General features: G+C 44.0%; 1 protein-coding gene across 1 annotated transcript in view; it reads right to left on the bottom strand.

Moving 5' to 3' along the window:
- clvs2 (clavesin 2) overlaps nt 1-10,851 on the bottom strand; it is a 34,075-nt gene extending 23,224 nt beyond the window's left edge. Inside the window, exons 1-2 of the mRNA XM_037087451.1 lie at nt 9,547-10,851; nt 7,228-7,402 (exon numbers count right to left, since the gene is read on the bottom strand). Coding sequence (XP_036943346.1) covers nt 7,228-7,402; nt 9,547-9,935 — 564 coding nt within the window. The 5' untranslated portion in view covers nt 9,936-10,851. The remainder of the gene's footprint in view (nt 1-7,227; nt 7,403-9,546) is intronic.
- Between the last annotated feature and the right edge of the window lie 1,740 nt (nt 10,852-12,591).

The following is a 12,591-nucleotide window of genomic DNA, read 5'->3' as shown; positions in this document are numbered from 1 at the left end:
AATGGCTGGTGCTATTTTTACGGAGCGGTTTAATATGCATTACTCCCCCTTTTGAAAACATTGTCTAAACTTGTTTGGAACATGGACAAGTCAAAAGAAGGTTTTTCTGCAGACTTGAAACTTTAATCCCTCTGTAACATTGTAATCCTGGAAGGATTATGACTGGAGGGGTCTGTATCCTGCACACTGTCTCACCTCCTTAATATAATCTCTTTTATGAAAGCATAATGAAACCTAAGTGGGAAAGTGGAACACGTACTGTACTCTGCTGGCTGCATCTGAGAGGAGTGAGCACACAGAGCGCAGGCAGTGCAGTCTCTGGCACAAAGCGTCAGGCTGCACATGAAGAGCACGACCACAGCGAGGGTCAACCTCAGGACACAGAGCACTGGTGGGCTAACGATTGTGTACCATTAGATTCCCTCCCCGTCGCACTGTTGAATCACAACAACAAAAAAAAACTACACAAAACAGACTTTTTGTCCGCTCTCCATCCTAGTAGAGGAGCAAAAATATAGCACTATAAGCCAGTCCATCTGTACGTGAAACTATATCCAGGACACCCAGGGGGAGGATTCCTACAGCCAGACAGACTCTACAGATCCCACCCTTGGTCTAATTTTAGAACCAGGCTGTTGTTTGATGAGCAGTTTGAGGTCACAACGCCTGATTAATCAGCTGAGTGGGGTTTTCGCTCAGCCGGTCCGTGGTCAGACTTTTCCCAGCGCCCAGTCGCCAGGATGAAGCTCATAGGCACTGATACCTGACGGTGAGTCGGGACGTCTCCAGCTGTGTTCATGGCGACCAAAACAGGTAATTGTAAGCCTTCACATTATCCAGAACAAAGTGGCTCTTGTGCCTAAATTTAACCTGAGCATTAGCGCAGCATTGTCACAAGATAAAATTTGAAACTGAGGTGCGTCAGCGCATCCGTGGTTTGCAGAAACAACATCACCAACATTTATTGTGGCGGTTTAAGTGACTTCCTAAATGTGCGAGCTTGTTTTAACAGTAATGATGTAGTGCTTTTCTTGGTTCTCAAAGGATGACAGGATCTTCATGTTTTTAGCTTTTTGTTGGGACACCCTCTGCTTTCCTTCTAGCTCCATAATCAAACCAAAATCTAGATTATTCAGTTCAGAAGCTGATGACACTTTCAGTTTCCAAGAGCTTTCCTACAGCACCAAACCCACACTTCTCAGTAGAGAGCATATTCTGCCAACACGGTACCTTCTGTACTCTCTAACAGACACCAGTCACCTAAATACGCTAGATTATTTTCATCACAATCCATTCATTGCTCCTTGAGAAATTAATGACGATGGCTAAAAAAAAAAAAAAAAAAGTGAGATGAAAATCTTGGATCAGTCCCTTTATTCAGACCTGCACCAAAGTGTCATGAGGTTTATTCTACGTGGGGACAGTCGGTCCTGTATGAGGCCAACAGCCATCGGTAACTGCTTTGAGGACGGTAGTTATTTTAAGTGAATCCATGTTTTTGCTCAAAGCTTAACCAGGTAGCGTTGGTGCTTTTATTTTGAAATATAACTGGACCACAGGAGGGACTGCGTTGATAGGTGACGCCAAAACGGACAGAGACACGGTGGACCGACGACTCTATTTGCATGACAGTGGTTTGAATGGACATGTTTTCATCACACCATGATGATGTACCCTCCTGTATGGGTCTCAGTATTTAGGAGAATATGTTAGCATCATTACTGCCGAGCCTCCGAAACAGAGTTGTCAGTCGAGTTGTCAGTCTGCAGTTTTTTCCTCCTGACAGTTGAAGAAGTGCCGCGTTAAGATGCTTCACACGTAAGCCACAAAATCCCAGCTTCATATCCGGCTGGGACCTTTGTTGCATGTGGATTCCCCGCGTTCTGCCTCCCGAATACATACTTAAGGCAAAAGCGCTCCAAAAATAATCCAAAAACAAACAAACAAACAAGAAAATGTTTCAGGGGGTTGCAACAACCACTGAACCCTCTGTGGGTGCCAGCAGGGATCGGCACTAACAGTCTTGTGATCTGCGCCGCACGCTGTGCCACAAATTTGGATCCCAAGGCATGTGGCCTACATGCTATTTGTATTTGCTGAAAACTAAGATTGTCAGGGTTGCCATGACAAAGAGCAGATCACAATTGAGGCATTCTGAGCAGAATTAACGTGGAGGACGAGACAAGAGAAAGGCGAGCAGATGAGTCAGAGCGGGCAAAACTGGAAGATGAACAGAGAAACCAAAAAAAGGATTCCGAGGCCTTACACCGCAAAAGGAGCAATTCAAGAATGCCATGTCATCTTAATTTAGGATGTTTAAGTCTGATTTTCTCTTATGGAGGTTCAATTATTCCATCAAGCTCAATTTCAGGCAGATTATTCAACTTAATTTGTTACCCTGACACAGTGAATCCTTGTCAGCTGATGAGAAACAAGTGGAAAGTGGATTAAATGTTGCATGATAACCACGCAAGACAAAAATAACTCGAATAATCTGTTATTTGGATAAAGAACTTAGCTGAACTTCATTTTCTTGGCCAATATCAACGAAGTGTGATGAGACTTGAGACCGATATGAGCAAGTTTCTCTAGTTTTGGGCTGTTTTTTTTTTTTTTTTTGCAGTGTGGCTCGCCAAACCGCTGTCAGTTCAAATGGAAATCAGATAATTCGGCTCCGAGCGGCCTGAAAGAATCTGTGGCAACAAAGAAAAACAAGGAGAGCAGGAGCAGAAGACGTAAAAGCTGCTGATGCACACGGAAGCTAACTGAGTGATGTGTTCCGTGTAAATCAGCCATCAAACTACATCAAACCTTCATGCAGAAGAAAACTCCGTCCGGCTACCCTGAAGATGAATCTGACTCAGCTGCATTTAAACACTTACCGCTTTTCAGATTCCCGACTGAAACCTGCTCGGACTGAAGTGACTCACTGCGACTGCTTTGAAATATTTAGATCTCTGTGCGTGTCGGCGCGTGGGAGTGACTCAGCTCGACTATTCTCACATATTGTGCAGAAGCTAAATCATAAATGTTTCGTGTGTTTGCAGTCGAGTTGTTTACATATTTGTTTATCCAACAGGGACAACAGGTTGACACCTTTTTTTGTGGTGACAAACCCAGCCAGCTTTTTGTTTGTTGAAAGTTTGCCATCTGTTTTTGTGGAGACCAAACCGGGCAGTTTATAGTTTTTCAGGAAGTCGAACGCTCTCCAGCTGTTCTGGTGGAGACATAACAAGGTGTTTTTTAAGTAGACCTGTAGACATTTTCAAATGTTTTTGTGGAGACCAATCCCGCTTATATTTGACGGGAAGTCGAAAGATCTTCAGCTGTTTTTGTGGAGACGAAACCAGGTGATTTTTAAGGAGGCCAGTTGGCATATCCAGTCGTTTTTGTGGCGACCAAAGCCAATTATTTTTAACCTGAAGTCCGACCATCACCAGCCATTTTACACTGACAAAATTTGGTGCTTTTTAAAGAGACCTGGGGACCTTTCCAGTTGTTTTTGTGTTGACCAGAGCCGGCTTTTGTTCTTGGGAAGTCTGACCTCTCCAGCCTTTTTTGTTAAGACCAAAACCAACTTTTTCTCTCGTGACGCAATCGCACAACCTCATAGTCAGATCATTTCCATTTGTTTCTGTGGCGACCGAAACACGTACTTTAAGGGAAACCATGATTTCCTCACCCTAGCCAGGTGGTTTTTGTGCTAAACCTGACCGGAGCTTAAGCACAGCATTGTGACATGGGAGAATTTGAAAACTGAACCTAAACAGACGTCAAGTCAACATAAAGAAATGTTAAGTTTAAATGTAACTGTAGTTTTGCAGAAATGCACTTAACTAAAATGCATTCTGGTGATTAGGTTCGGTATTTAATGTCCTCTTACTTGTGTTTTCAAGCAGCATGGTGGATGAGGAGCAGCCAAATAGAGCAATCTTTGATGCAACATTGTGTTTTAATGGTGAAAAATTTTGAATAATTATAAAAAGCCATATCAGTTTACCTCCAAAAGCATTTCTTTTGTTGTCGGAGCCCACCTCCCCTTACACCTGCGATCCTGGAGCAACATTTATCTCACACTCACGTCACTCAAACAAGAGGAAATAGTGCATTTGTTTGGAGTCTGTTGACAATAAGTATTATAAAGATCATCACTCCATACACATTTGTTTTCATCATCTTTGCATCAAGTAGAACATGAGGCTTTAATTCACAGCCACGTCCTTGATGATTTTGTCAGTGTGTTTTGTGTGTTTAATTTGTCAGCTCAAACGACATTAAATCAGATCAGATCACCCCGTTACACGTCTTTCTTTCCCCTCCCTGCTCAAAAATGATGAGCAGCCATTTGAGTGAGCGCTCGCACAGTTGGGAATGACTCAGGGCTCAGCTAATAGCCGCCATCAATTATTCAGGCTCTAATCTGTGTCTGGAGAGCCGTCAGAAGATGTGTTATATATGGACTCGTCGCAGTGATGCACTGGTCGTTCCCTCGGCCTGAAAAAGGAGAAGGATTTTTTTTTTTCCCCCCCGCCGACGTTACCACCCCAGCTCTGTGCTGACACAGCAGAAAGCTAACATTGGCAGAAAGTGGAGGAGGTGGAAGGAAATGTGAAAGCACCCCGCTGATGTCATAAAATCATATCTATTCAAATATTGCTGCTGCTTAAGTAGAGGATGATTTTTTTTTCTTTCTGTTATTGGGCTATGTCGGAACAGTTTACTGATTCATTATCTTGAAAAACAAACAACCGAGCGACGCGTGAAAATTGCCCATTTCTCGGCTGACTGTTGTGTCTTCAGCTAACAGTCAATTTAACACAGAGCGATAAAACAAGCTCCACTAACGGATGACTTTGCGACTTCCACATTACTGTTAAACAAGGAGGATAATTAGCTGTCATGAATGGATTGACGGATGGACAGTGAAGGTGCCTTGCAGAGTTTTTGACCGCTGGCAGCGCTGTGGAGCCATGTTTTGATGGGTCGGTTTCTGCCTGTCGGTTTGTTTTACCGTGCATGTTCGTAGAGACAAGGAGGAAGACGGCTCGCTAGCAAACCGTGTCAACAAAACACACTTTGAAACGTTTTCGCCAATGTTTCATGAGGAAGGAAATTACGTGAAAATACACACAGTGCATTATTTTAAAGAAGAAAGCGCCCTTTTTAAAGAAGGTTTAAGGTAATCTTCAATAATTTTTTTTTTTTTTTTTTTTTTTACGTTATATTTTGTGGTTTTGACATGGGAAACACTACCACTTTTGTCCACAGGGGACTCCAAAATCAACATAATATCAAACTTGCTTGAAGTCGCTTTAAAGACCCATGATCTGTAAACCAAAGCTACATATTACAACAGGTAAATCTTCCAAAATTCCCTGAAATAAAGAGCCTGGCACCGTCAGAGGCAGCTGTTAGTCCTGGACTAGGTGCATCTTTGGCAGTTCATGGCAGTTTTTGACACATTTCATTTGGTACCAATTAAGTAACACAATTTGATGTAAAATTTATCTTCACAGTCATAATCAGGCTTGATGTGGGCCCAGTTTAGAATTAGCATTTTGTTTGATTAGCTAATTTCTGAGACATAATCGCTTTCTTTTACACTCTTCCCCTTCTTAGTTTCCAGCTTTAGAACCAAACTTTAGGATGTGAAATTCGAGGGAGAGCAACTCTGACAGTTTGGCATCCATCACGGACACTCGGATAATCTTTTCGACCACGCTGCGTCTTGCTCAACACTTCCCTCTGGAAACGCTTCCCCTTAGATTTCACTTTGGCTAATGGAGCCCAGCACAAATTGGCAGATGATTCACAAGGATGTTGAGAAAAGCAATAACTGCCCCCAACGCGCACACACACACACACACACACACACACACACACACACACACACACACACACGCGCGCGCACACACACACTCAAACACAGAGAGAGAGAGAACACACACGGGCAAGACGTTTCCTCTCGGGTTTGGCTGGCTACCAGAGGACAGCTGTAACACTCTGCCTGTGAGCTTTTTCCTCCCGTATCTCATTTCAGTTATGACGTTAGAGGTATCCTGAAGACGGCGAGCACTAATGCGTGTTCATGCCAGGGAAACAAATCCCTCAACACACAGATACAAATCTAATGAGCGCTGTCACATTCATCTAATTTCTCTGTTCCCCACCCCCTGCAAAAAACAAAAAAACAAAAACAAAAACCAGACCACAGAGGAAGACCGAACTGAAAATCACTTCCTTCGCGACGTCTAGCTACCAAGCGAGCCTTTGGAAGAAAAAAAAAAAAAAAAAAAGCACCCAGCAGTGTGTAATGGAAAAGGAAATGTCATTATTCTTTCCACTGCTCTTTAAACAAGGCTCACGGCTTTAACACGCCGCTTGACTCGTCCTTAAGTGGAACGTTTTGACTGCAGAGTGGCTGACAGGAGCTGGAGCTGGAGGTCTGTTCTGCCACTGTCAGAAGGTCAAAAATAATCCTCCAGAGTCAAGTGAAGCCCGAGATTTTGCTTCTTTCCTCTGCCAATATAACTTTGTCGAGTCATGACTGCGGATTTGTTGATGCTCGGGAAAATCTATGAGCTGCTCTAGAGCTGCAACCGGCGTTGATGATCAGTATCAGTTAAAGATGTAATTTGTAAGAAACTGCCAGAATTCAAAGGGACAGCACACCCGCTAACTGCTGCTCACTACACTCTCTGTTGGGGCTGCAACTAGCTGCTGTAAGAAAGTAGCTCAGTTAGCCGTGGAGCTAAGTGGCCCCTTCAAAGCCCCCAGGAAGAGCGGCAGGCTTTAAAGCCAGTTTTCACAGTGGACAAACCATGTAATTAGATTGTCACGTGATGCACTGTGGCCCAAAAATACTTTTTTCCCGTACGCTTACAATGTGAAAGAAGGAGCTGTAAAATGGTAGACGCGAGAGTCACGACCTCCGGGACACGACTCGTTTGGCCGTCACAACTGGAGCCAGTAAAATTTAGAAAGTCTAGAGGACCTGTGAGATTAAATTATTTCATCCCCATTCAAGCTCAGCCTTGGTCAGAAGTCTGTGGTGCCCACGCTCTAGGCTCTCTGACTCATCTGTTGAGTGTTTGGTGAAGTTCACAGTCATGGTAAAGAACAAGGTCGACATCCTGAGACGCAGACCACCCTCCTGGATCACAGTCTGACGCAGAACCAGCAATCGGCCAAAAACGGAAGCCTCTTTCCGGCCGCCGAGCGTCTTACCTGTAGGCCCTCGATGGCCAGCCGCAGCATGCTGGGGGTCAGCTTGGACGCCTGCTTGAAGGTGAAGTTGCTCCAGTCGATGATGAGGATGAAGCCGTTGACCTGCAGCTCCGGGTCTTCTATCATCGACTCCAGCGACAGCAGGATCGCCCTCAGTATGTCCACAAACGTGTACCTGGGAAAAGTGGAGAGAATAACCGTGTGAATCGTCACTATTTCACAGCGGTGCACCGTCTGTCGGCTGATACGTAACAACACTGAATGCACGAGATCTTATGGTTGGAATTAAAACTTACAGAACTTACTCTCTGCTCCCTCTGTCTCACAACGACTTTGTTACACAGAGAACCAGCACTAAACTAAAGAACCAGCCACCCAATGATTTGTTTTCAAGTTAACACAAAAAGGAGAAAACATTAAAACTCACAACTAAAAGTTAGAAAGATGACGAAGATTAGAAGAATATGCGTAACCTTGCACTCACTTGTAGGCACTTATCTGACAACTTTAATCACTCTGAAGAATATACATATCTAGTCTAAACACGATGAGCAACAGTTTGTAGTTTAAACCTGCATTTAATCTCAAATTACCTCCAGATATGTATCAGGATGGCAAAGAAGATGAAATTTATAGGATATTTTCAGATTTTTCTCTGTGGTGTTTTGTGAGTCTGGATAGTTTGAGCTCCAAACAATGTTCACATAAAAAGCTTTAAATGGAAATTCATTCATTTGATGACATGAGCTGCAAATATTAATAGATGAACTGTCAGCTACTAAGTTATTTGCCACTATTTTGATTTCCGGTTTCTTTCCTCCTCAGCGACGGTAAACTGGATATCTTGTGGTTGTGGGCAAACCACAACATTTGACTCTATCATCTTGGATTTTGGGAAACACCGATCGACAGTTTTCACCATTTTCTTACATTTGATAAAACAAACAACGAATCGATTTGATCAAGAAAACCATCAGCAATTAAAAATGATCCGCTGGTTGCAGCCCTGTCGACATATCGTTCATTTTAAGGGGTGAAATGTTGTTAAACACTGGTTTAAACATCTGAGGGCTAACATGAGTTTACTGTCATTGGAATAAAATGTTAAAATGCACAAGTTTTTTCTTTATTTTTACAAGTAAGTGCACTATATCAACAGAGGCGTGTGGACATGCTGTCACCCGTCCACACACACGATGTCCAGGCTGTTTGGACTCTACTTAGTTAATTCAACAAGAGAAAAGCCTCCTCAGACTAACGTGTCCTTCCAGCTTGAATCAACAGACTACTTTAGTTCAGTGTTTTGAAGAAAGGACAGTACAATTCATAAAACACATGATAAAACAGGAGCTTCTTTTTTACCTCCACTCCTCTATATGTTGGATGCAAATTTCCTGCTTTTCACTCCACTACATTTATTTGATTACTTTAGTCACTAGTTACATTTCAGGTTACAGATTAACTTATTGATCAACAATATTAGATATTTTAAAAAAATCCCTGATAAACAGATAAACGCTCAATATCAGATCTGATAGTATGACCAATAATCAAACCCTGATTATGCAATATTCACAATCATGTACATACTGTATGAGTGTACACACTTTCTGACGCTCCCTCGGGTGCTATTTGTATGGGCGACTGAAGTCAAAAGTACAGTTCTGAGGTACTTGTACTTCAGTATTTCCGACTTCTGCTGCTTGATACTTCCACTCCACTACAAGTGCACTCTTTCCTCCACAACATTAATGTGATTACTAGTTACTCTGCAGATTGCGTGCTGCGTCAGAGCCAAAGAAGCACATCTAAATTAAATCATCATACCGGCGAATGGACAAAAGACACACAGAGGGAAAAGCTGAATATCGGCTCTGATAATCGGCTGAATCGATCGTCAGTATACATGCATGTACATGAGTGTGTTTTACTTTTACTCAGGTGCTACCTGCATGGGTGACTTTCACTTTTCACCATTAATATCCTAACATCCTATCAACTTGTAGTGTGACTTTTTGGTACTTAATGCACTGCCTTATGTTTGGGTGTCCACAAACTTTTGGCCATGCAGTGCATTTTCCCCTCATTTGATTAAAGAACACACATAAGTGGGTTTCTTGTGGTTTGTGATTTAAGAGGTGCTGAGTGGACAGCTCCACACAGACCAGACTCCATTCAATTTTAGTGTTTTTTTTAACCCACTGACTGATCCTCTGGTCTTTGTGTCCTGTTGCTCTTTGTTTGTCTGATCAGATAAGCTCCCAGCACACACTCCACAGCCCCATCACCACCACCCACAGCCCTCCACCTCTTCATTACCTGCTCTGGTCCCAGTTGGCTGCGAACAGGACCAGGATTTTCCTGCCGTATCTGTCCAGGTTGGAGAGGACGCCGGGGAACCCGTCCTTCAGGGCCTGCTTGATCCCCGGGTCCGTCGCCTTCAGGTTCTTGAACATGTCCAGGTTCTGCTGCCGGTACTCAAAGTACTGTGCCAGCAGGCGAAACGCCTCGAAGTGGTTGAACTTCCTCGCCCGGAGGAATCTGAGGATGAACGCGTCGTCTGTCCTGAGGAACCCGATGTCCGGCCGGGTGATGATCATGTCCCGGACCTCCTGGATGTCCTGGTGCAAAGTCTCCGGGTTCTCTTTCAGCTCCACCTTGGCCTTCTCCAGGGTCTCCGGAGAGAGGCCAGCCTGTAAGTGAGTCATCTTTTGCAACAGCTGTCCCTCCGCGGGGGACCACAGCGCGGCGGCGTCCAGCGGAACAACGCGAAAAAGGAAAATAAAAAATTAGAAAAAAATAAAAATAAAAATCAGACGTTACCTGCAGCAACAGGGTGAAGTGTGTCCGCGAACGCCTCTCTCTCTGCCTCACCAGCTGACATGAGATGGAGGCCTGCTGCTCTGTAGACGTAATCCACCCCGAACTGGCACGGGCGCTGCCGCTGCGACGCTCCTCACATCGACGTACGGGCCGCTCACTTTTACGCACGCGAACATTTTAATTCCACCTGAGAGGATTCAACTTTTATTGTGATTTTTTCTCTTTTCCTTTTCTCCTCTCCTCCCACAGCGTGTGTCATGACTCAGGTCCCTCCGGTGGGCGGGGATGGAAGGGGGGGCTCTCAGGCTTCGGCACATCCAACCTGCTGATCCGGGCGGCCCGAGCTCAGAGCCGACAGACGGCCGCTTCCCACCATGTCAGAGCGTCTCCTCGCGTTCTCTCTCAGTCGGAGGCACGATGACGACGTCGACGGCAGCATCACCGTCTAACCCCGGCGGCCAGGCAATGCGGCACGACCCTGCAGCACCTGCTATATCATCATCCTCATCCTCATCCTCGTCGTCAGCATCATCATCATCATCATCAGCGTCCCTCCGCCTTCACAACAGCGCATCTCCGTCCGCCGACCGACTGGTGCTGATGCTGCTGCTGCTGGTGCCGCTGCCGCCGCTGGTGCTGCTGCTGCTGGTGCCGCTCCGCTCCGTCACCGTCAATCCAGGCAGATCTGTCCGCCTGCTCCCGCCTCTACATCCCCTGTCTCATCATCATCATCATCATCAGCAGCAGCATCATCAGCAGCAGCAGCATCCGATTTTTTTTTATTATTATTATTATTATTATTATTATTATTTTGGGTTGGGTGTGAATTCAGATTTTTTTAAAAAGAAAAAAAAAATCAGGCTTCACAAAGACTGAATAGAGGGGATCCAGCAGCACAGGTGTCCCGAGAGGCTGTGCTCCCCCTCCTCCTCCTCCTCCTCCTCCTCCTCCTGCCACCGGTTTCTGGGTTGGGTGGGGTGGGGTGTGTGGCTCTGTGGGGGGATTACCGTCTCCGCTCCTCCTGCTGCCTCTGCTGCCGCCGTCTGCTCGCGGGGAAAGTGACTGACAACAAGGGAGTCTGCGCTCCGGTCGGTGTATGGACGCCACCGGCTGGGGGGGAGGTGGTGGTGGTGGTGGTGGTGGTGGTAGCTGGATGGAGGGGGTGGAGTGTGAGATGAAAAGGCAACAGATGCAGGGAAGATGGAGAGGATGTGGAGAGGCCAAAAAAAAAAAAAAGAAAGAAAGAAATTGGAAGGGATGGAGAGAGGATAGTGAAGGGAGGATGTCTGTAGGTAGGGTGGAGGTAGAATAGAGAGCTGAAAGGTGGGGGTGGACTGTTGGATGTGGAGCCTGAGGGCAGAATCAGGGGCCTCAGCATCACCGCTCTGCTCTTATTCCTCCTGAGAGGATCACATGCTTGCAGGTTTCACCTCCTAAATTATTGTTTTTCATCATTTTTGTGGACTATTTTCTATTAACTGCACCAGATTACCACGGAGCAGGAGTGACCGAACCTTTACCTCTCAAAATTCAAACTTATTAGTAGACTCATTTATTATTTTGTTGAGATACAAGCATGATGGAGCTGTACGGAATCCAGAAATCCATTTTTCTGAGTATGACCTAAATGGTTTGTTTCCTCAGTTAATGACTGAAAGGGCACTTTGCAGTTTTGGTGAAGAAATTAAAACTCAGAATTTTCATATATATTTATGTTAATGAGGTAATAAAAGATGGTTTGTTTCGAATATGTAAAGAACAACAAACGACAGATGGGAATAATAGTTAGACAACCCAAATAAACTGATAAAAAGCACAGTGGACAGACAAAGAAATGTTTAAAGACAATGAAAAGCATGGAGCAAAATGAATTGTCAAACACTTGGTGACTGTGTTTACATGTCTGAAAGAAGAGTGAGACGAATCATGAACTTCTTCATCCCACCTTCTCCATAAGTCACTGAATGTTAATTCACCAGCTTCCTTCATGCTCTAAACTCAAAATTCATTTTCCTAAACTCTTCTAAATGTAAGATTGATTACCTTTCAGCTTTGCCATACAGAAATATCAGTTCATAACTAACTGATAAACTATCCCTATCAGAAAATATAAATAATAAATATACAATAATATACAAATAATACAAAGTCAGATTCAAGACTTTTTTTTTTTCATAACTGAATAAACAAGCTGTTCTCTGAGGAAATTAAGGTTTTGTGCTTTAAGATTAGTTTGTTTTTTTCAGTTTATTCACAGAGAGTTTGTATAGGCATAAAAAATAATAATAATAATAATAATAAAGCATTCAATGAAGATCTTTCTCTTCTACATTGGCACCTCAGGGCTTCCGTAGAACTAACACTTAAGTTCCCTTAGGTAACTCGCCTCCTTCAGAGTGTGTCACTCAGCCCACCATGATCAGCATGAACAATATTAAAAGGTGTGGATCCATACATCAGAAATAAATAAATATATAAATAAAAAAGTGAACGATAACATGCGTGATGGACCAAATCAATTCTTTGATTTCTTTAAATTTG

Source organism: Acanthopagrus latus, chromosome 22, assembly GCF_904848185.1.
Source record: "Acanthopagrus latus isolate v.2019 chromosome 22, fAcaLat1.1, whole genome shotgun sequence".
Classification (NCBI taxonomy): domain Eukaryota; kingdom Metazoa; phylum Chordata; class Actinopteri; order Spariformes; family Sparidae; genus Acanthopagrus; species Acanthopagrus latus.
Note: the sequence above shows the minus strand (reverse complement) of the source record. Positions and strands in the feature narration are given on the sequence as shown.